Raw genomic sequence first — 25,189 nt, 5'->3', positions numbered from 1 at the left:
TTTGGAGAGAAAAAAAACGTTTTTTACTAAAAAAAGCTATGGTCCATTTTTATATCTTATAATTTCATAGTACATAATTGTATAAACATGAACATAAATGGACATCAATAAGAAACTTACATTATGATTAAAATACATTACTCCTCTTCTTAGCAGGTATGACTAAAATGCTTTTAAGAGGTTAACCATTTTTGTTTTCACGTTTACATTGGTCATACGTGGACATACAGTGTTAAGTGGTCAAATTTCAAATAACAACATGAACAATTAGATATCAACAATAAAAAATTCTAATTAACAGTTTCAATGGACTCATCCATTCATTTCTGAGGTTGAGCGCTTCAGTGGTCTTAGAATGAGCTGATATGCTTCCATGAATGTTACCTGGCAAATCAAAGCAATGACACATAATAACATACAGTGTGAGGTTTGACAATGATACCCCACAACACGACCACACTGCCTCCCAACACGCTACAATGATTAGCTGACATGGGGCAAAGCAGGGATGGCGGTGCGGTGCTTAAGTCTGTGAGTGTCCAACTCCTGGGGGTTAGGGGGTTTTGGGGGGGACGTGAACAGAGTAGCCTCTCCCATCGTCTCTCCGAGTGCTTTAGTGTGGTTAGTGGAGGAGGTGGGTGATGGCAGTAGGTGGAGTATAGGTTTGGTGTGAACTTGAGACCGCCGGTGGACACCGGGCTGATGGAGACAGCTGATGTTGATGTGAGGACTGCCCATGGGAGGTGAGGGAGAGGAGTGGGCAGGGAGTTTTCACAGCCAATAGAGTTAGTTGCCCATGGTCATGGCTAGTTGGGATGATCCGTGTGTTTTACCACCACAGACAGACACCCAGAGGGTCAGTGGTGCGCCTCAGAGGAAGTCCTCCTCCACTACATGTAGTGTGGCCGGCCGCCTTAGGAGTTCTTGGCTGAGATCTTTATGGTGATGGTCTTCACCTCTGAGTATTCCTTCAGGCCACAATCCCCCCTGCAAACATACACACACAATGTCAGTTGAAACAGATTTCTAATGAACTGTAGCAAGCTTATTGTGTACAACGCTTAATTTAGGAATATTTTGCAACCAAGCTTTTCTCTATTGTAAACACACAGTTTACATGAATACTTGCTTGGCTTTAGTCACACACTTTCAGACAGTGGGCTAGGAAACAGAAAATAATACTTACAATTCACGCCCGTTGCCAGACATTTTATATCCTCCAAATGGACACTGCGTGCTCAGGGCATTGAAACAGTTTATCCTAAATACACAAAACATACATCAAACATCAGCTTTAATTCTTCTGCATTGTTTAATAATCGTGTTGAATGGTAATGCTGTCAAGACTAGTTAAATGAAGAGCATGCTGAGTGGAGTGTAGTTGAATACTGTATGAGCTATCGTTTAAAAAGCTACAGTAATATGAGTCAACCTTTTATACGATCTATGGGGTTAACCAGGGACACATAGATCGATATGATGATGAGAGGGTCTTACCAGACGGTGCCAGCCTGCATGGCTGTGGAGATGGTCATGGCTTTGGTGATATCGCTGGTGAACACAGCTGCCACCAGGCCGTACTCTGTGTTGTTGGCCCTTTCAATCACCTCATCAATAGTCTTGAACTTCATGATCTGCTGAACTGGTCCAAAGATCTGGAGTGGACAGTCAGCAGTATGTGTAAGATGACATGTTGAAACATTCCATGATGACATCCTTGCTTAGTCACACCATTAAGTATGTGGGGGGCAAGGGCATTAATAGACATTTTAACTTACTTGGAAACCACCTTCCGTAAAATCATAGGGCATGGAAAGTCATACTGTGTTTCAGTCATACTAGGAGTTGTAGTCATAATTTGTATCAGTCATTCAGTGTACCAGTCAGTACCTCCTCTTTTGCGATGCGCATGTCATCTTTGACATTGGAGAAGACAGTGGGCTCGATGAAGAATCCTTTCAGGCCCAGGGCTTTGCCTCCACATTCCAGCCTGGCTCCCTCACTGATGCCACTTTGAATAAACTCCAGCACGCGGCTCTGCTGCTCCTGGCTGATCTGGATTAAGAGAGAGACGGGGAGAGGAGAGGAGAGGAGAGGAGAGGAGAGGAGAGGAGACGAGACGAGACGAGACGAGACGAGACGAGACGAGACGAGAAAGAAAAAGGAGCAAGCAAGAAGGAAAGCCAAAGGAGTATATTTAACATACAGTAAATAAAATACATTATATTTGGTCATGCACATATTGAGTCGATAGCCCTCCCTTGCAGGGTCTATGGCCCTCTATCCTCACCTGTGGACCCTGCTCCGTGGTGGGATCGAAGGGGCTTCCTACTGTCCTCCTCTTGGCCCTCTCCACACTCCTGCGCACAAACTCCTCATAGATGGGCTCTTCCACGAAGATACGAGAGCCTGCAGTGCAGCACTGGCCTGCATTGAAGAACACTCCCTGGTGGGCCTGCTCCACAGCCAGATCCACTGAGGAAGAGGAAGAAGAGGAAAAGGGGGGCTCAGTATACAGTTCATTTTAGCGGTATGTGGTAGAATATTATAACATACTGAAAAATGTTGATGAAATTCCATATGGTTCTTATAAATTACATGAATTAAAAGTTAATATCATTAAGGCACATACACTACAAATGCACAAAATATATTTTCCAATCATGGTCAGAATGTTTTCTACCACTGTCCAGTCCTCTGTGCTGTGCATTTGCTATCTGACACCTGAGAGACAGGCCCCTGCCGTGGCACGCAAGGGGTTAACGGAGCCCAGTGATTTATGGGTCTCGGGCTGATGCAGGCGGCCGCGGCAGGTTCCATTCCCCTGATTTACGGGCCTTGGGGAGCCCCTCTCGCGGCTGCTGAAAGCATTTGAAAGCCCTGGCATCCCCAGTTCTGTGAGACACTTAGAGCTAACATGAGAGCCATCCATCCATTGGTTTTCACAGCCCTGTGAAGCCCAGCGGAAGCTTTTGAAGATGCCAGCGCTCTCACTCCATGTGGACACATCCGCTGTCTCATTTTGCATGTTAGACTAAATTATTGGACAAAACAGTGTAAATATTCCCACTCAACCCTCTATCAAGACAATGTCTTTAAGGCAGGGGTTCCCAAACTTTTTTGTCCTGCAACCCCATTTTGATATCAAAATATTTTCGCGACCCCACCATGTAAAAAAAAAAATCATGTAATCAATGGCCAATGTTAATTTTTTAAATCGGGTCTGTGACAGTCTATTACAAATCAGCCTGAAAGTGCTTTTGACAGTATTTCAATCTGAAGGAAGTATGGTTTAAAGTTACTGAAATGCATTAGAAAGATATTGAAAAGTTCAGAAGATCATCAGGCATTAATTTTGTATGATCTTCTGTGTAGAGAAGAACTTCATCATTGATGATGTTTTTTTCCCCCCAGTCTGATTTATTGCTTGGTCTTGTCCACTCTGTTCTAATGAGTCCTGGACGACTTGTGGGCATTGTGGAGGGAAACAGTGACAGGCTCATAATATCTTTTGGCAGCTTAAAAGGTTCAAAAGATACAGCCAAATTTGCCGGGAAAAAAACTGAAACGACTCTGTTTATTACAACCCCAATCTAGCGCATATTTTATATCATCGTTTCTCTCGCAACCCCATTTTCAAATCAGGCGATGCCACATAGGGAACCCCTGCGTCCATCTGGACGACCACCTATGGGGAAACGGGAGGAACTAATAAAACAGTGTCATCAAACTTACAATCAGCGTCTGCAAAAATAATGTTGGGATTCTTTCCTCCTAGCTCCAGCGTTACTCTCTTCAAATTACTCTTCCCAGCTGCTTCTTGGATCAGCTTGCCGACCTGGGGAGGAAACAGGGCTTGGGTTTAGTTTACTCACGCACACACAAGCAGACCTGTGGCCGGATCACTAAATGGATGCAGCCATTAAATAGCTTAGCAGGTTGGTAGGCCCAAAACAAGGGACGCACCACTGGGCCCGCTGAAACACGAGTGTGCCAAACACACAGCCAAAATATCTATTACAGGTTCTGGGAGGCTTCAGCACGAAAATAAAGTGATGTTTCAGCAGCGAACAGCATCTCTTGTTTAATCAAGCGCAGGAAGAAGCAACCACAGGTTGTGTGGATGGCAGCAGCAGCCTGGGCTTGTGGCAAATTGAAGTACCTAACTGTGAAAAGTTGTAAAGTGGTGCCTGTTTGGTGCGATGTGGGCCTACACTGCCCTGGCTGGCAGCGCTGAATGTTGAGGATGATCTGAGGAGTTGGGAGTGTTTATGAAATAGCAGCAAAAGCTTTCCTTACGAAATTCTCTGTTCACAATTTCTCCCTCATCAAAAGTGCTGCTCTCACCATTATCCAAATACTGCTGAATTCCACAGCCCTTTCCCGTCTCCCTCCAGACTCACACAGTGGAGACGTGTAAAAACAGTGGTTCTCTAGTAATGCATGGCGTGAGCTCTCAGTGAAAATGAATCCCTTGCGAGTATCTGAGTCTGCCCAGCTGCTCTTATTATACTGATGTATTGTATTGACCCCAACAATATTTCTCAACACCATGAGATGAGATATACCCTTATTACATAGAGACAAGCCTGAGAAAGTGAGCGAGCAGCATTCATAACCATAAACTAACAAGCACACTTCCTGTCCACCCAGGAGTCACTGACACACATTATTTTATTTTCCAGGAGATAGAGAGAAGACCAGCGCTGGGAGAAGATAGAGGGAGTCAAGGGAGGAGTAAAAAACACATCTGAGACCCCCCCCAGTGGAAAAGAATGATGCCTCATCTCTTCGCACGAACAATGTTTAGCACTGGAATGTCTCCCTTTCCCAATATTGCCAGACTGTGTTATTCTGTGTAAGGAAATGAGCAGGGCAGCCTGCTGAGTGTTCTGGTTGGAGTGGTAGATCAGCTGTGTGATAGGGACAGCAGGACAAACCTTCCTCTGGCAGTCAGGCAGCAGGCAGGCAGCAGGCAGGCAGCACGGTCTCTAAAGCTGTCCTGGCTGTCGCTGTCTTTCATGGCGGGGCTCAAGGGGTGCTGACTAACATGACGTTAGCGTGCATTCACTGAAGTGTAAAGGAGACACGCTGGGCTGGCTCCCACTTGGGCCGCTACTGTGGAGAGTCACAGTCCGGTGTGTGTGTGAGAGTACAAGGATGAGGCACCCCTGACGCAATGGCCACCTGAAAACACCCCCCCCCCCCCCCCTAAAAGCCTCTACCCATTCACCCCTCTACCCCCTCCAGCCTCTCAGAGGATGCTGTGTCCACTGTCCCCTCTCGCCCGGTGTGACTGAAACCCAAGGTGACTCACAGTCTGGGCATCTACATTCTCTCACAGCAGCGCTTCATCCACTCTGTAATTGACTCCAGATCACAGGAAACAACAGAGAAAGCAGTTAAAGACAACTGGCCACTTTTTTGGGAAATGTTCTGTAACCGCCGATGGTAAAAAAAAAATAAAAAAGAGGAAGGCTCGTATGTGTGTGCTGCCTGGTAGCATGTACAGTGAATGGTGGAGAAAGCCCTGTGGATGTTCATTGGTTAGGTAAAGGAGCATTGATCAAATGATTAAATGACTTAAGTTCGGGCTGCATGAATGGACTCTGAGGATCAATTGAAACCCTATTCACTCTCATTAACTGTATTACTGCATTCAGATTCTTATTAATAACCGTTCAGATGATTTGGACATCTGAGTCTTTGTCATCCTTACAGTGCTTGACAGAGATGTTGCAACATTGATGTAAAAAAAATAAATGCAAATGAACAAATCCTGTATATTCTCCATAAAGGCCTGAATTTGATTCAACCACACAATTTAAATAAATATTTTTCTCCATAGTATGTGAGTTTGCTTTGGTTACAGTGTTTCTGTTTGTCCCCTTATCACCAAGAGCAATCTATTATGTCTGCACATGCGTAGCAGTGTTGGTGGGTGCTGAATACCACACACAAACAGTCACTCTCCTCCCTTTCTCTCCAAACAGATCTCCAGAGTCAAAGCAAAGACACTATAAACTCTAGGGCTTCTCTAAACACTACAAAACCCTGTTTCATTTACGACAGATACACGTGAAATGTACACAGGTCATTTCAAAACATATAAAATACATTGATTTATTGCGCTTCATAATTATGTTAAGATTACTGTACGTGCTCTTACTGCCTGAGGGGGTGTAATTGTGGTTAGCAATAACAGATGTTTATAAAATGATCTACATGAATGGAATTGGTTGTCATTCTGACTGATCACACAAGACGGAGGAATGCAATCCAACCACAACATCTCCTAATGCTCACTGCCTAACACGGTGTGCCCTTGATCATTCCTAGTTTTCCATCAACATTTTTCCACTATGAAGGCAGCTGTTTTTCCTAGGGACCTGATAGACAATTCAATGTCTGTAAGGTACAGTAGCAGGTTGTCACTACACTGGCTGGGACACTTATGAGCCAGTTTGTCTGTGACTGGCTATGTATGTCAGTATATGTACAGTATGTCTATGGTGTGTGTGTGTGTGTGTGTGTGTGTGTGTGTACAGTGTAGATGTGTATGTGTACATTAGTGTGTGTGTGTGTGTGTGTGTGTGTGTGTGTGTGTGTGTGTGTGTGTGTGTGTGTGTGTGTAAAGTCCAGCAGCAGACTGCTCACCTCTGATCCCCCTGTGGTGAGAAGTAATGACAGGGCACACAGCTTATGTAAGCCCCCATTTGTTTGTCATTTAGACTTCAATACAGGAACCCAATGTCAATACAGGAACCCAATGTCCCCTAATTACCCAGCCCTCCATCTCTGCTGCTCTGCACATGTTGGCCACTGTGTCACTAAAGAAAGCAATAGGGACAGTGGATTATCCGTCAATCGTTTTGTTCAGGGAAATTACCTCAGTTGATCCTGTGAAAGCCACTTTGTCTATGCCCATGTGCGAAGCTATCGCAGCTCCTGCCGTTGGCCCGAATCCTGGCAAAATATTGACGACTCCCGGTGGAAACCCGGCCTGTCAAAACAATATGAGCGGAAACAAGCTTAAGAGGAGAGGACAGGAGAGCCAAGCAAAACCACAGGCAGTGTGGGGGAATCCGGACCCAACCCAACCTCCCTACCAGCAGACCAGAGAGAATGGACAGAACATCAAAAAGACAAGAGGCGAGAGAGACACACTGTCTCAGAGAATGGGAGAGGCCGAACACAGAGAGAAGACATGGAGGATGTGGATAAAGAGGCTCTAAGGATTGGGTTACTGTGGTGATTGTGCTGTACTGTACCTCTTTGACCAGTGATCCGATGTACAGGCAGGTGAGGGGGGTCTGCTCAGCAGGCTTCAGGACCACCGTGTTCCCACAGGCTAGCGCTGGACCTAGCTTCCACGCAGTCATCATCAGTGGGAAGTTCCACTGTAGACACAAACACCCCCCACACACACAGAACATCAGACTCCTGACAAAGGGCTCTCACTCATACTCAATAACTCATCACTGCTCTCCCTGCTCTCCCACACATTCCGTCGCTTACTCACTCATAGACTCTCACTTTCACTTGCCCAACATAGTCATGACAGGAAATGTTCTCTCGCCCTATCTATTCTCTTCCCACATCACTGAGAAAACAAGGAAATTGCAACACATATGCAGTACTTAGAGCGTGTCATGGTACTGCACAGGAGGGTGTTATTTCTACTTTACACTGAACCCCAGTAGGCCTCAGCACAGACCCACACACGCTTCCTCAAGCTCTTGCACAATCAATGTTCTGTTCTTACTTCTGTTCTCCTATCCCTAGTCTCTTTCATAGTGCCCCCCTCTTTCTCTCTCCCCCTTCCTCCTCCCCTCTCTCTCTCTGAGCTTATACTGACCTGACACAGTCTTTTTCTCAGCCTGCCAACAGATTTACCCAAATATACACTCACTGATAAGCACATCAGAGACTTCCAGGAACCTGCACAATATGTTTTAACAAAAGGGCTGCCTCTGTCCCAGACCTCACAACCACCACCATCCCAACACCTTTCCTTCTATCCACCTCTCACTGCATATTGAGTGGGAGGCTTTGCAGATGTGAAGGAGAGTGACTGTTAGATTTGTCCTCTGAGAGTAGACATCTGAATAGAAAACAAACTGGCACACTCACAGGGATGATCTGTCCACACACTCCCATGGGCTCGTGTCTAGTGAACGTAAGATAGTCTCCATCTGTAGAGGAACACACAAGAACAATGCTCGTTACTATCCTCTGCTCTAACTGGCTTTGGGAAATGAGCATGTATGAGACATTAGCAGAGCAGTGACCGGATGACACATCAAAACATCAGGTGTTCTTGTTGTGCTTTTTACCAACACAATTCATCTTGATCTAAAAAGGCAATACATCACACAGTACCATTCTTTTGTTACGCTACATTGAGCAAAATGATACGTGTCACTCTGTTTAAAGTCAGGAGAAAGCAGTGGGTGTTAAGTTGGAAGGATAGTTTCATTCCTCTTACATTACCAGAGTAAAGGGAGATACATGTTGAGGGTGTGCCATGTTTATTCGTTCCCTACAACAGTAGTAATAACAATCGCTATTGAGTGGTAGAAAACTGAACAGTGTTTATTACAATAGAGTTATGTGATGTTCATGAGAACAGGATGGCTAAGGCTTCAGCTGATGAAACATTGCTCCATAGAGGAGGAGGAGGAGGAGGAGCTTGGACCTGGAACTAAGGCCCAAGGGTGGACTGGCCAAGTGCTTCATCTTCCCTGGTGGCCAAGATAAGAACATCGCTGACATCTCAACATCATCCAGGCCACAGAAACAGGTCTATTTGTTTGTTCTGTAACACTGCTGCACATTGGAATAGTGCTCAAGCCAAATTCTGAACTAGCTGAGGACTGGCCGGGTTTGGTGAAGAAACACAGGAGGGGCTTGAAGAGCGACCAGACCACAGTGCTAGTCTCAGGAGGTTGACAGTACTAATACTGCTTTCTTAGGTCCTCTGTTTTCTTGGCTACTAAACAATGACTTAACATGCCTATTAAAAGAGTGTGGATGACTTATATAGACTCCCTAATGCCAGGCCCTCAATGAACAGACCACATCTGGTCCTCAGGTGGGTCCCTGAGAACCAACTACTACCCCAACACCACCCCAGCCCACCCAACCCCTACCCCTAATGGCTGCTCTATGACAGAGCTGCGGAGTGGCTGTCCTAACTCCTATAGACTCCCCGTTGCGACGTTTTCAAGCGGCTAAATTAGGCAGAACAGCCAGCGGCCCTCGCTCTTTAGTCCTGTCACTGGGCTCCACTGGTGGCAGTCTCAACAGGAGGGCGACCATTAAGGCTCAGATTTACAACTGGCCAGGGAGCAGCCATGTTTATCCTCACGTCACCTCTGTGCCCTCAGCACAGCTCATCTCCTGTCCCGCAGGCCCCCAGAGAGAAGCCTGGTGCTCCGCTTATCTGCTGCTAGCTAACTAGTCTTCACCTGGCACTGGCATCCACCACATACCTCTGATCTGTAACATTCTGCCTGGGTTCTAGTTCGTTGAAATTGAAGAGAATAAGAATTCAATGTGCTTTTGGCTACATAACGTACAGTCAGGAAGCCTGAGTTGGAATAGACTTACCCATTGGAATGGACGTTCCATGGATCTTGTCTGCGTATCCAGCATAGTATCTGAGCGTCTTTATGGTTCCCTGGAGGTCCACAAACAGGGTGGGCAGGAAAGGCTTCCCACTGTCCATGGACTCTATAGTCTGGAGAGAAATATATATTAAAACACAATCTTTGTCTTTTTCTTTTTTCCAAGAAACAGTGGGTCTTAACATTATCGCCGGGGGGAAACGTGATACTAAAATAACATCATGCTACAGTGCCTATACGTTATAAATCATCCTTTAAGTCTTAGGGTTATTAGGTTGATTTAACACTATTATAACCACATGGGCAAAAACGTAGTGCTTTTCTCCGGCATCTTTTAAAACAGTCCCCTTGTTTTGACATGTCTCTTTCACAATACGTTTGTTTAAAAAAAAATGTTTTTAAATAATAATTATTGGAAGCACATGCTTTAAATTGAAAACATCTATGTTAATGTAAAGTGACATAGGATTTCTAGAAAGGTGCCTAAAAGAATCAAGTTATTATTATTAGTATTATTATTTACAGTAAAAAATTTACACATTTATATTTTAAGGGGGTCTGGTATTATGAAGATCCTTCTGATCTTCCGTGGTACATTACATGGCCATTAATATGGAGTTGCTCCCCCCTTTGCTGCTATAACAGCATCCACTCTTCGTGGAAGGCTTTCCACTAGATGTTGGGTGTTGGACTATTCGGCCTGGCTCGCAGTCGGCGTTCCAATTCATCCCAAAGGTGTTCGATGGGGTTGAGGTCAGGACTCTGTGCGGGTCAGTCAAGTTCTTCTGCACTAATCTTGACAAATATGGACCTCGCTTTGTGCACGGGGGCATTGTCATACTGAAACAGGAAGAGCCTTCCCCAAACTGTTGCCACCAAGTTGGAAACACAGAATCATGTAGAATCTCACTGTATGCTGTAGTTAATTTTTCCCTTCGGTGTAACTAAGGGGCATAGCCTGAACCATGAAAAACAGCCCCAGACCATTATTCCTCGTCCATCAAATGTTACAGTTGGCACTATGCATTCGGGCAGGTAGCGTTCTCTTGGCATCTGCCAAACCCAGATTTGTCTGTTGGACTGCCAGATGGTGAATCTTGATTCATCACTCCAGAGAACGCGTTTTCACTGCTCCAGAGTCTAATGGCGGTGAGCTTTACACCACTCCAGCAGACACTAGGCATTGTGCATGGTGATCTTAGGCTTGTGTGAGGCTACTTGGCCATGGAAAACCACTTCATGAAGTTCCCGACGAACAGTTATTGTGTTGACGTTGCATCCAGAGGCAGTTCGGAACTCGGCAGTGAGTGTTGCAAACGAGGACTCACGATTTTTACTCGATACACGCTTTAGCACTCAGAGGTCACGTTCTGTGAGCTTGTGTGGCCTACGACTGTGTGGCTGAGCCGTTGTTGCTTTTAGAGGTTTCCACTTCACAATAACAGCACCTACAGTCGACTGCGGTAGCTCCAGCAGGGAAGAAAGTTGACGAACTGACTTGTTGGAAAGATGGCATCCTGTGACGGTGCCACGTTGAAAGTCACTGAGCTCGTCAGTAAGGCCATTCTACTGCCAATGTCTGTCTATTGAGACTGCATGACTGTGTGCCCAATTTTATACACCTGTCAGCAACAGGTGTGACTGAAATAGCCGAATCCACTAATTTGAAGGGGTGTCCACATACTTGTGTATATACAACAGTTCCTTCGGAAAGTATTAAGACCCCTTGACTTTTTCCACATTTTGCTAGGTTACAGCCGTATTCTGTAAACCCAAAACAAGTTTTTAGAAATGTTTGCAAATTTACATAAATATTCAGACCCTTTACTCAGTACTTTGTTGAAGCACCTTTGGATGGGGAGCGTTGCTACACAGCTATTTTCAGGTCTCTCCAGAGATGTTCAATTGGATTCAAGTCTGAGCTCAGGCTGGGCCACTCATGGACATTCAGAGGTTCTCCAATCTCCACAGAGGAACTCTAGAGCTAGGTCAGAATGACCATCGGGTTATTGGTCACCTCCCTGACCAAGGCCCTTCTCCCCCAATTGCTCAGTTTGGCCATGCGGCCAGCTCTTGGAAGAGTCTTGGTGCTTCCAAACTTTTTGCTCTGACATTCACTGTCAACTATGGGACCTTATATAGACAGGTGTGTGCTTTTCCAAATCATGTCCAATCAATTGAATTTACCACAGATGGACTCCAATCAAGTTGTAGAAACATCTCAAGGATGATCAATGGAAACAAGATTCACCTGAGTTCAATTTCGAGTCTCATAGCAAAGGGTCTGAATATTTATGTAAATAAATATAAATTATGATTATTTTTTAAATTAGCAAAAATGTCTCAACCTGTTTCTGCTTTGTCATTATGGGGTATTGTGTGTAGATTGCTAAAGATTTGTTATTTATTTAATAAATGTTAGAATAAGGCTGTAACGTAGCAAAATGTGAAAAAAGTCAAGGGATCTGAAAATGTTCCTAAGGCACTGTATAGTGTATGTTTCTTTGAGCATGTTGCTAAAACGAAGAAGTCCGGGATCTGGACTTTGAGCACTGTGGTAAACTCACTGCTAGATAGGCACTGTCCCTCTCCACCAGGTCAGCCAGTTTAGCCAGCAGTCTACCCCTTTCTGACGCATCCATCCTCCGCCACACTGAACCAAGGGTGAAGGCCAGCCGGGCCGCCTGCACCGCCTTGTCCACATCAGCCTGCAGAAGAGAAACAGTTTAATGAAATGAATCAGCCTGCGGTAGAGGAACAGAGAAACCGTATCCAGTACACAGTTTAATGATAGAACCTAATCCAGTTAACAGGTGTTTCTCCACCTCCACTGAGACAAATAAAATGTGTCTGTCTATTCCGTATGATACTTAATGGATCTTCCATTAGCATGTTTAAGGCTGGTTCTGCTTCAGTTATTCCACACAGAGGTGCTGATTTAGGGAAGGAGAGGAGGAACTGCCGAGCCAGAGAACCAAACCACATTAGACTAAACTCCCAACTCGTTTGCTTTCCTTATTTTTTGGACACATAACTCACACATGGACAATGCATGAAGGAGGGGGTGCCAGGGCAGAGGTGGTAGGAAACACGTGTGGAAAACCCAAGCATAGCTCTGTATAACAAACATCTAATCCTCAAACACTCCAAGGGAAAGTACCTGTGTTTTCATTTCTGAAAATATAAGATATGGGGAATGCAGAAACTACAGATTTGTTTTTATCTTCTACAATACCTTCTCTGCTTCTTGGACCTCACAGATCTGCTCTCCGCTGGCAGGGTTGTAGACTGGGAAGGTCTTTCCGCTCACAGAGTCTTGCCACTCATTGTTGATGAAAATCTGAAGGGAGAAAAGATGCAGCGTTCAGTGCACAGGATGGAGAGGCCAATGTGAGAGGGAAAATCTGGTTCTAGGAGCAGCTCTGTTTCTCTCCAGACACTATTCAGCCATTCCTGCTCGAAAGAAACAAGGGGGCCCTGGTATAACATTATACTTGTGCAGTTTTCTCAACACACAAATTCTCAATCAAGACAGAAGTATTTATCTGATCAAATTAGAAATGTGCTGTTAAAAAAACATGATGTGTTTTATGATTAGATTATTGGGATCAGTTTGAGAGGGAGCATAATTGGAAGGTTGATGTGAATCATTGGCATTGTGTGTTATATTATTCAATAAAAATGTATTGTTTTGTTACCGTGGCGCAAATAAACCAATAATCTATTCAGTAACTAATTGTAGTTCTTGATAAAACAGTCTAGTGAGAGTGAGCCTGGCTCCTACCAGTGCGTCTCAGTTCTTGTGTAAGGGAGGGAGGGAGGCAGGCAGGCAGGGAGGGAGGGAAGGAGGTAAAGGGAAGAATCTGTGAAAATGTGGACAGAGATTCCTGCCTGCCCGGCATGGCTCTCTGGGGAGTACTCCAACATCCAGACAAAGAGGTGGGGGAGAGATAAATCCCTATCAGACACTAGACACCCCCTCAATCTCTCACACACACACACAGAGAGAGACACACGTTTCACAACATCGCTGCTCGTTTATGAGATCATAAAACACGGGCCACACTTGGTTTCTGAGATGCGTTAAAGCAAGCCGTCCGTTAAACAACCACCTGGGATTCCAAACGGACTCTTTTCAAGCTCGATAAAGACCCAAAGAAAAATAAATGTTTAGACAAAAAACAGAAATGGTACATATCTCAAGGAATTGGCCTGAGTGAATGTGTTTAATAACAGTCATGTGAGCTTTAAAATAAAATAAAAACTAACAAACTGGTGTGATTTGATCATACAAATGTGACGGGATGTCTTATGTAAGAGTAAGGTAAATAGAAGCTGTCTCAGTCCCGTTGGCTTATTGACATGTTTGGGTCTATCACAGCGCCTCCTCAGACACTGTTTTTAATTGATGTCAGTCTGTCTGATAGATGGGGTGTTAAGAAAACATCTGCTGGCTTAAATCCTCCTGTATACACATCTGCTCTTACCATACTTTTATTTGAGAGGGAGAAAAGATACACTGAGAGCAGAACTGAAAGCAGGGTTCAAGTGTCCCGCTGGCCCAGGCCTCTCTAGCTCTACAACATGGTTACCAACGTAAACTTAGAGGCTTAAGTACAATTTAATTGGCTGTAAACTGTGAGGAGTGTTTACTTTAGGGCAGGTATAAAATGCCAGCGTGCTTGGAAACCATTGAAGACTCAGCACACAGACATCACTCTCACTCCCTTCCACTCACTCTCTCCTGCAGTTGGCTGCTTTACAAGAAGAACCTTGCACATGAATAACTCATGTTTGAGTGTTTTAGGTGTTCGGTATCTGCCTGTACCACTCTGTGGGCCATACTATACAGCCTTGTACACCACTTCAATGAATCTGCATTAGCCTGCCCTGAACGCTTCCTCACACACACAACAGATAGAAACAGGCCCACTGAGGATCCTCGTCCAACACATCCCAGCACAGCACACAAAGTGGGCCCACAGCCATTTCAGACAGCAGAATCAACACAGGCCCCCAGTGGGCTCTCTCCCATCCACAACCCAGTCTTTATTAGTGGACTCTCTCCCGGCCACAGCTCAACCTTCTCAGTGAGTTCTCTCCCAGCCACAGCCCAGCCTTGTCAGTGAGTTCTCTCCCAGCCACAGCCCAGCCTTGTCAGTGAGTTCTCTCCCAGCCACAGCCCAGCCTTGTCAGTGAGTTCTCTCCCAGCCACAGCCCAGCCTTGTCAGTGAGTTCTCTCCCAGCCTATCCAAACCAAGTGTTCTCAGGCGCCTTCCATCGGGGGCCACCTTTAATCTGACTCTCATTAAGAGCACTTCATAAAAGTGTCAGTGACGACGAGGAGCTGAGGGCCTGCTACAAAAACAGAAAGCCCTATAGAGCACGGAATTAGTTTTAAAATTTATAGGGGCCACTGTAGTGGAACGCCCTAAATCAGGGGAGCCCCCTGAAAGCCCTGACAGTCTGAGCAAGAATGCAGTCCGTGGGTAGCTTTATGCACGGCGTAACCCCTCTCACAAGGCACCGCCGAAGGAGAGGGGATAAAACAGGGGAACAGTGGACCAGGCCGCCATCTAAATCATGGCTAGAAAAGGACAACCATCAGCCACCGTTTGGCTCGGCCCTCTCGGGGCTCAGGGGGCTGTTAGACTTTTGTCTCGTCCCATTCAGAGAGTTGATTAAGACGACAAGGCTGAACACTAAATCAACTCTCAACGTTTCTTAAAATTGCTTTTAGGTTCATTTAGAAACTAAGGGAAAAAAACAAAGATGGAAACTCAAGAGCAAAAGTGCAAATTTTGAAATGATGTGTTTTCTTTTTGTTTTTCCCATCCCCCCGTGGTGTCCTTGCTCTCACCACACATGGCGGGTTTCATTTGTATAGAAATCCTTATTCCCATATAAGTACTCACTGCATTTGATAATGAGCCACTATAAATAAATTGACCATGTCTTAGCCCCAATCAAGTCTAGAAAATTGAATAAAAATAACTGCTACAGTACTAGTCAAAAGTTTTACGATTTTCTACATTGTAGAATAATAGTGAAGGCATCAAAAATATGAAATAACACATACCGAATCATGTAGTAAGCAAAGAAATGTTAAACAAATCAAAATATATTTTAGATTTTAGATTATTCAGAGTAGCCACCCTTTGCCTTGATGACAGCTTTGCACACTCTTGGCATTTACTCAACCTGATTCATGAGGTAGTCACCTGGAATGCATTTCAATTAACAGGTGTGCCTTGTTAAAAGTTAATTTTTGGAATTTCTTTGGGCCAATCAGTTGTGTTGTGACAGGGTAGGGGTAATATACAGAAGATAGCCGTATTTGGTAAAAGACCAAGTCCATATTACGGCAAGAACAGCTCAGATAAGTAAAGAGAAATGACAGTCCATCATTACTTAAAGACATGAAGGTCAGTCAATATGGAACATTTCAAGAACGTTGAATGTTTCTTCAAGTGCAGTCGCAAAAAAACATAAAGTGCTATGATGAAACTTGATCTCTTGAGGACTGCCACAGGAAAGGAAGATCCAGAGTTACCTCTGCTGCAGAGTTACCAGCCTCAGAAATTGCAGCCCAAATAAATGCTTCACAGAGTTCAAGTAACACACACATCTCAACATCAACAGTTCAACAGGAGACTGATTCACAGGAGACTGTGAATCAGGCCTTCATGGTCAATTTGCTGCAAAGAAACTACTACTAAAGGACACCAATAAGAAAAAGACACTTGCTTGGGCCAAGAAACATGAGCAATGGACATTAGACCAGTGGAAATCTGTCCTTTGGTCTGATGAATCCAAATTTTGGATTTTTGGTTCTAACCTCAGTGTCTTTGTGAGACGCAGAGTAGGTGAACGGATGATCTCCGCATGTGTGGTTCCCACCGTGAAGCATGGAGGAGGAGGTGTGATGGTGTGGGGGTGTTTTACTCGTGACACTGTCAAGGCACACTTAGCCAGTATGGCTACCACAGCATTCTGCAGCGATACTCCACCCCATCTGGTTTGCGCTCAGTGGGACTATCATGTGTTTTTCAATAGGACAATGACCCAACACACCTCCAGGCTATGTAAGGGTTATTTGATCAAGAAGGAGAGTGATGGAGTGCTGCATCAGATGACCTGGCATCCACAATCACCCGACCTCAACCCAATTGAGATGGTTTGGGATGAGTTGGACCGCACAGTGAAGGAAAAGCAGCCAACAAGTGCTCAGCATATGTGGGAACTCCTTTAAGACTATTGGAAAAGCATTCCAGGTGAAGCTGGCTGAGAGAATACCAAGAGTGTGCAAAGCTGTCATCAATGCAAAGGGTGCCTACTTTAGAGAATCTAAAATATATTTTGATTTGTTTAACACTTTTTTGGTTACTACATGATTCCATATATGTTATTTCATAGTTTTGATGTATTTACTATTATTCTACAATGTAGAAAATAGTGAAAATAAAGAAAAACCCTAGAATGAGTAGGTGTGTCCAAACCTTTGACTGGTACTGTATGTCAATCCCAAAGCCTGTTTTAAGATGATAACTGATATGAGAAAGCTATATGTTGTGTGTATTGTGCAACTAGGAAAGAAAACAAGTGGTGGGATCCAGACCTCTCACAGTACACCAACATGAAGACAATTGCTAAAAATGCATAGAACCTTTACACTGAATGAAATCAATCGATTTGTGTTTACAAGGAACTGCTTCAAGCTGTGTGGTTTCTTATTATTTGGTAAACACGCAGGCCATTTTGGTATTACAGAAAGTTGGCAGAGTTTATGCTCCCGGTGCAGCCGTGACATCTGATCCTCCTACAACACAGAGAGAGAGAGAACTGCCTGGCGTGGATGGGAACTGGACAGTCTGCAGATAGGTCAACACTTTATGCATGGGCCACAGGACAGCTGCAAACATTTAGCAACCCCCATATTTTTCTGTTAAAACTGTCAATCTCACAGTGCTGACAGTACTTGTCTGTTTGGCTGATGAAATGATGAGACATGCGCGCATGAAGCCAACGACGAACATAAGGGCTACAGACTACACGTTTCTGATCACATCAGCGTGGCTCTGTTATTCACTGTAAAGGGCACAACATTTCAACATGAAAATATGCTCTCCTTATCTACAACATGCTCTCAATGCAATGGGACTAGGTGGTTATCATCTCGACCAAGCAAAAGGTAGATATATAGCGGAGTCCCCTGGGAATACATGTGCAATCAGCAGACATTGAGAAACTAAAGAGTAATGTTCCGTCAGTTCAGTGAAGTCAAAGCACAGTCCTGCTGATCCATTTCTCATCTGCCACTGTGCTCTCTCTGGAGGCTGCTCCACAACTGCACTAGGGAGTGAGGGCAGGCAGGGGATGCCAAAGTACTCACTGCAGCCAGCAAAACATCTGTTTGGCCTCTAGCGTCTTCTCATGGCTCACACGCTTAAGGAATATTTAATGGGACTCATTTCTCGTCCATTTTCGGGAGGCAGGAGAGAGTTAAAAACATACATATATGTTTATACACAGCAGGCCAAGATTCCACAGCCAGACGGATCCTGATCAGGGCACCTGCAGCTTTCGTCTGCACAGGAAGTTTCATATCCTTTCCTATCACAGGACCTCTATTTCGTTCTGTTTTCTGGATCTGTTTCAATACATTTATAATTACTACTGTTTCAAGCGAGGGGAGGGCATGTGAAACTGGAGCCCAGTTGGTGTTTTTTCCCCAGTCTTCCTGACACCAAAGAACTTTAATGTTTTCCATTCACACACCCGGAGACAATGCCACCCTGCTCTACTGGGTGTGGAGGGGATGACCCCGCTGTCACCGACTGGCAAACATCTTTGTCTTGACTGTGTGTGTGGTGAGAAAGTTTAATCTTTTCCCCCTCACTCCTTAACGAGAGAAACAGAAATTCAATAGGAAACTGTGTTTGAATATGAATTGTCATTTGTTCAAATGGATGGAACATGCGGGAGTTGGAGTTGGGCGGCACAGCCTCTTCTAAGCAGCCATGTGGTGCCAATGTCTACAGAGTCTGAGATTGACACTTTCACTGAGGTACACTGAGTTTGTCTTTCAATCAGCTGTATCATCTGTGTAGATTTCAAACATAACATTTATCCTAATTAAATAAATATCTGCGTTAAAGAAATAGCCTAATTTCATAAAATAATATTGTGGATATCAAATCCCAGATTTTCATAAAGAGCATAAGCCTTTAAGACTGAAAGACTTAACCATACTTTTCTAAGGGTTCAAATGATCAAATTATTACATTGATGTAAGAATATAATATTCTATGCTTCCACTACATTCTGTCAGTGGGAGAAATAACACAAATAAATGTAATCTGGGTAGAATATAACTACAGTGATCCACTAGTGATAAGGGGTGACTGGGGCCTGGTGACTATGACTTCATGTCTGGCAGACTTCTGCTCTCTGTGTATCTAAGACTCTCTAGAGGGGAGAGTTTTTTTTATGGATATCAGAGGATTTATGGAGCCAGCAGTTTTTCACAATGACACCATAAGGATTTACATGTTCCATGTCAACCGGCCTGAAGACTTAAGGTATAGAAGTTAATGGGATAACCTCCCTGTCACCAGACTTCCTTAAAGAGTGATTAAGAGACAGGCGACGCGATGTTGACGCCTCTGCTCAGATGATAATTTACACGCACTGCACAAACAGCCATTTCACACCGACGTACATATTCATGGTACCGCAAGCTCACCCTGTCACAACCAGGGATGTGTATAACTACTTTTGTGAGTGTGCGTCTTAGAGAAAGAAGGGGGGAGAGTGTGAAACGAGAAAGAGAGGGAATCGGAGAGAGAGAGAGAAGAAGAAAAAGAGAACACTCGCTGTGCTAGTTGTGATAAATCATTCAGGCTCCAAGTATCCTCTACCTTGGGGTTTGTTTGATGTTCATCGCAGTAAGATGGTGGTTTTGAAGTGAAAAACTCCAGAAGTGCAGGTCAGGCTTTGGCAAGGCAGGGCACTGACCCACACTGTGAGACAGGCCCATAATTTACAGCCCAGTGGACAGCACCTAGCATTGGGGAGCCCCAGCCTTCATCTGTACTATCTCAATCAGTGACGGATTGATGGGGCCTCTTCCATTCATCCACACTGACTGACTGACTGGACCTCTCCTCACAGATTAGTTTACAAAACTCTTCCTCGCTTCAATAGACAGGTTATAGGTTCCTATTAGGGCCAAAGGTGTCAGCAATTGCACAATGAGTTAATTTAAGCCAATCTGGAAAATAATAGCCATTATTTATATTGGGAAGCTATGTAATGAGCAAGGCAACTGCGTCTAGTTAAAGTCTGGTATGTTTGAACATTGTGAAGGTTGCAAATGAATAGCTATTCCTGTTTTCAATGCATTTGACACAGTTGAAAATTAAACCCTATTTGGATTACGGTCCAAATTCCTGTACCAGGATTCACTGATTTTACAGTCCTCATTCCCCACAGTCTATGTATGTTTACAGGTGTAGGATTTTAATTTGAGCACCCTGTGCAGGAGAACTGCAATGCAGGAAATGTAAAACTTGTGGTGTATTTGAGGTTTTGAAAGGCTTCTGAAGTTTGTAATATCCACTTTGAAATGTTCGACTTGATTTTCCCTTACGAAAAATGTATCAACCCCTACAAAAATGTCCAGGAATTATAAACCACATAATAATTCACATCTCCTGTTGCTGCAGGATTATTTTCTCAAATCAAGATCCTACATCTGTATTAGTACACTAAACTACAACCGTGCTACAATGACTCCAGTTACCATTAACTTCAGTTACTTATGTCCTGCTGACAATGAGGAATCCTTGCATAACAGTTTTGTAGTAAACAATAAGAGAAAAAATGTCTATAACCTTGGCCGTTCAAACATTATTAAGTGTCATACACAATAAGTATCAATTCAAACACATTTTGTGAACTCAACTTTGCATTTCCAGGTGTCTCTCTCAACAACTTGAAGGAGAATGTGCCAGAAATGCTCCTTCCCTCCATCTCTAAAGATTTATTCTTCTAGGTGTCTGGTTTAACGACTCCTAATCATTGAGCGGTGTGAGAAGCCACCCGGGCCAGAGAAATCACTCACTAAAACCCTGAGAACACTGGCTCTGTCTCCATTCATTAACTATACACCACACAGTTGATCCTTCTCCTCTCTCTCCCCGCTCTGCAAAAAGCTAAAATCATCAATAAATGCCCATCAGGGTAGGCTAATTTATGGCTTCCTTCGTGGTGCTATCAGCCCTGTGGACAACCTCACAGACGGAGAGCTCTAAAGCCGACTCTCCTGTGACCATTCAAATGCTATGTTTTTATACTAGCTTAGTGTCTTACTACCCAGCTGGTTTCAGGCCACAAGCTATGGTGAAGTGGGGGTAGGGTGGATGGAGGAACCGAGACCCGAGCAGAGCACCCTCTTTTTACGGCTGTAGCTACAGGAGAGCGGGGGTGTGAAAAGGGGAGATTTGTTTTTTATAACAAAGCAAAGGGAGACCTGAGCAGACCTTGAAAAGTCTCACTGATCTGCACAATCCCACGCAGGGAGGGAGATAGCTTAACTGACACGTTCACACAAATGTCTCTTTGACGGCAAACAGTTCATGGCTCAGTGAAAGGGACAAGGGGCAAAACGTCTATGGAGATCACACCTCTCTATCTCACACCTCTCTACAGTCACTGTTGGTGCTAAACATACTATGGGCATATCTTCAGGGACACACTATTGGTAACCTTCGTGTGTAAAACAAAACTGTTGACTAAAAAAAATGCATGCCCAGTCATGGTGACTATCTCAAAGTGTATTCATATTCACTTATCAATGATCATGTTTTACAGTAAGTAGAAAAAACATCAACATACTCAAACTCATGTGAGACCAAGGAAACAATTCTAACCCTGAGTGTAAGGAGCTTCGTTACAAGCATGTTCATTCTCAGCTCTCTACTGGACATCTGGCTGCAAAAGGCAGAGGCACATCACACAACTAGCCTACAAGGAGTGGAAGAATGCGTAGGGCTACACAGAGAGCATGCGCCCATAGTCCAGAAGGCCAGCTCTCTCCTAGCTATAGACTCTGCTCACAGTGTTCATTCTCCCCCTGGCAGGCAGGCGGTGGGGTGGATAGAACATGAACAGGGTGTGAGGAGAGGAGCGCCTGCGTCAGGGGTGGCCATAAATCAGTGATCTCCTGCCCCCCATGTCCACCAAACCAACAGGGACTGGAGGATTCAAATTCCTGGGGGTTAATTCACCAAGGCCTGCGCTCCCTAAAGGTTCTCCTATACATTCCACCCTTTGCGTGCATTCTTTTAAATAATACTAAGCATTAGGGAGGTAGAGAGAGGGAGAGAGGGAAGCAGAGCTGATAGCATGACTGTGCACATAAGGCAGGCATGCTAAACCAGCTCTCCTCTTATGGCGAGTAGACCACTGTAAGTTGCTTGTTGCCTCAGCGAAGTGCCCTTTGAACTTACAACAACGAGGTGTGAGGCTAACACTGTACTTACATATTGCGCTGTTATGGAGCTCTCCTCAATAAGGAGTGCCCTTTACTCACACTCATGGCAATAAAAGCATAGGATTTCAAACTGCAGAAGCGACCATGCTATAGCAAACAGACAAACATCCACATATTATACATGTTCAGATGGTGACTACAGTCAGGTGCTAGTGATTTGATTAAGTGTATACTAGCATGAAATAAAGGGGAGTTTAGAAATAGCCTATACTGACATCACAGGGCCTATATTATTCTCATTAATGTAATCCTCAAAATGCAAGCATAAAATGTGTAAACAATAATGACCAAAAATAAGCCCTTGGAGTCTGATTCCTGCTATTGCTGTGTAGGCCCAATTAAACGCCCACAGAGCCCATAATAACGAAGCACAAGTGTAAACGCACAAAAATAAATTGAAATACCATTCAAATAGAATTTATAGGCTATAGTGTACACATAAAAATAAAATATGTAGGAAATATTAGACTTGTGATTGAAATAGGTCTTCTTCACATTTCATTGAGTGTTCTTGCTAATTTTGCATGAGGTCAGAAGAGTCATGCGGACTTCTAAGGACAATAATGGACTAGAGCACCAAGACTTTGCAATTAATTCCGTGAATCTAATAACTTATTCTGAATCACAGTGAAATTAATATAATTTACAACATGCCTAAGGCTTTCTGAAACCAGCTAAATTGCTTATTACTGCAGGCAAAGAAACCAAAACCCTCCTCATTTTATGAGGAGGTTTAATAAAATTAGTTTAAATACATATTTTGAAACGAAAAAAGCACTTAACATAAAACATTATAATATGGCTATAAAATGTATATCAGACCAAACCATGGATTTTTGCAACAACAAAAATATCTTCCAAAGTGAATATTTTAAATTCAACCGTCTTTTCAAACTATAGGTGTGAATGAATCTACACTCATCACAGCAACACGGTCATTTTTCAAATGTTATGCAAGTGATATAAGATACATGGGAATCATGTTTCTAATCAATAAATAGTTAATAACATGCGATTATTAGCAATCACATAACGGTAGGTTAAGGAACGTTTATTCTATCTGGACAGAATTGCATAACGGCAACATTCTATCTGAAAAAATGCTGACCTTTACTAAATGACTGCTGTCACCTGTGATAAATACTATTCATTGTAGCCACTGCAGTTGACGTACAGACTATATGAGTCATGGTGAATATACAAGTAAAATAAAAACCACCTGTGCAATATAATTATGTTGGCAACACTGTTAATCATTCAAACATGCCTTGGAGATGACACTCGATGTGGCCGTATGTGATAACTTTTAGAAAAGTTTCACACATACTGTACGCCACATGTTGATGAGCTGTATTCTATGCTATGAGTTGAGCAATAAATGTGAGCAAAGATCTGAAACAAATTTTACGACGGTAAATCCAGAACTTGAATGAACATTTTAAACCTGACTCAATCACCTGTACTGTGGGGAAAGACATTGCCTAAATTGGGCAGTTCCATACTTCGAAAATTGTGCGCTAACTATCTCTACAGACAAATACCTTTGGGGGGGAAATATTCTGCATACGAGAAGAGATATGGTACATTGAACATAATATGTGACTCGGAGTAAAAGTTCAAGTTGTTTCACAGACCTTGGTGTACTTGATATCCGCGTTGGGCACCGGCGAGGGCATCAGCTGGAGAGATGCCATGAGCGCAGCGGCATCGGCGTCGGTCTTCACTTCACCAGGGAGTTCGATTTTACTGGATGTCATTGCGCCTGCCTCCGTGTGTCTGTTGCAGATGCGTCTTCGTTTTTTTCTACTGATTTCTGATTAGGACTTTGGAATCCTTCCTGTGTTTATAACCAGGTGTCAGCCGCAGTCCATTTTTATTGGGTAGAGAACAGGGCCGTCCTCCTGATAGAATTAAAATCTAGCCTAATTTACATAAACGAACCCAGCCATCCATGTTGAGGAGGGAAAGTACTTATCACAGTGTCTCTCGTTATAAGTCAAAAGGAAACGCATTGAAATCGACACGATATCTGTATTGAATAGATAGACCCAGTTTAAACACATTGACTTACATTTAAGATATTATAATGAATATACTAATACAAAATGTGATCAGAGTAAGATGTTATAATTGAAGAAGTGGTGCTTGTGGTATTTACGAGATAATTAAACACCTTGGTAAATGGTAAGTGTGAAAGCAATTCCTTAAACGACTATTTAATAAAAACAACATGCACAGACTTGAGCTGTAAAGACTCAACCGTGCGCCTTTAAGTAAACGAACCTTCTTTATATGAGACTTGAGTGAAAGAGAGATTCTGAACTTTTTTCTCTCCAGATATGGGTCTATAATAGGCAAATATATAGAGTATTTTTAAGTACCCGGATAATTATTTTGTAGCTAACACTTCAATCTATTAATGAAATACCAGTGACCTTATTTCCATTAAAGGTGATAAGAAGCATAAGAATGAATCCTGATGCTGGACTACTTAGAACAAACCCGAATGACATCATGTATTTATTCTTCAGCTACACTTGTCATATTTAAGTGTGATGTCTATGAATAAGGTCCGTTTGCCACACATTTCATCAACTCACCTGTTACACCATCCCCACAAGGTCTTAAGATGTTATTTAGTGTGGATTTAAAGCTATCACTATTATTTCCTAGTCTGTTGATGAGAGGGTTCTCTCCTGTGGTGATAATTCCCTGTTAGCATCCACTTCAAACTTCCCAATACACATTTGAGCGATTTAAGTCGGCTCAAGCAATGTCTCAAAAATAAAAGGAATTACACGGATATTTACACCTCGGGAGGGATGGTAGGCCTACTTGGCAATTGCTCACATCTCAAGATAGGCCTATAACAATTTTGGGCTAAAATAGTTAACTAATAAAACCAAAAATGACTGACATCGCATTATTGCTATTGGGTCAAACTTTTTTTATATATATTTTTTGTGTATAAATAATGATTGGAAGCAAAGCTCTTATACCGGCA

At 43.5% G+C, this 25,189-nt stretch overlaps 1 protein-coding gene across 1 annotated transcript; it reads right to left on the bottom strand.

The window, feature by feature from the left end:
- On the bottom strand, nucleotides 1–24,067 carry LOC139411475 (retinal dehydrogenase 2-like). Its single transcript, XM_071157899.1, has 13 exons — nucleotides 23,820–24,067; nucleotides 12,865–12,969; nucleotides 12,197–12,337; nucleotides 9,613–9,742; nucleotides 8,134–8,195; nucleotides 7,272–7,400; nucleotides 6,890–7,003; nucleotides 3,736–3,838; nucleotides 2,291–2,475; nucleotides 1,891–2,055; nucleotides 1,498–1,655; nucleotides 1,187–1,261; nucleotides 1–987 (listed from the first exon to the last, which is right to left on the bottom strand). The coding sequence occupies exons 1-13, from the start codon at nucleotides 23,940–23,942 to the stop codon at nucleotides 915–917; spliced, it is 1,563 nt and encodes a 520-aa protein (XP_071014000.1). The 5' UTR covers nucleotides 23,943–24,067; the 3' UTR covers nucleotides 1–914.
- Between the last annotated feature and the right edge of the window lie 1,122 nt (nucleotides 24,068–25,189).

The sequence above is a fragment of the Oncorhynchus clarkii genome, chromosome 6, assembly GCF_045791955.1.
Source record: "Oncorhynchus clarkii lewisi isolate Uvic-CL-2024 chromosome 6, UVic_Ocla_1.0, whole genome shotgun sequence".
In the NCBI taxonomy this organism is placed as follows: Eukaryota; Metazoa; Chordata; class Actinopteri; order Salmoniformes; family Salmonidae; genus Oncorhynchus; species Oncorhynchus clarkii.
This window is presented reverse-complemented; position numbering and strand designations above follow the sequence as displayed.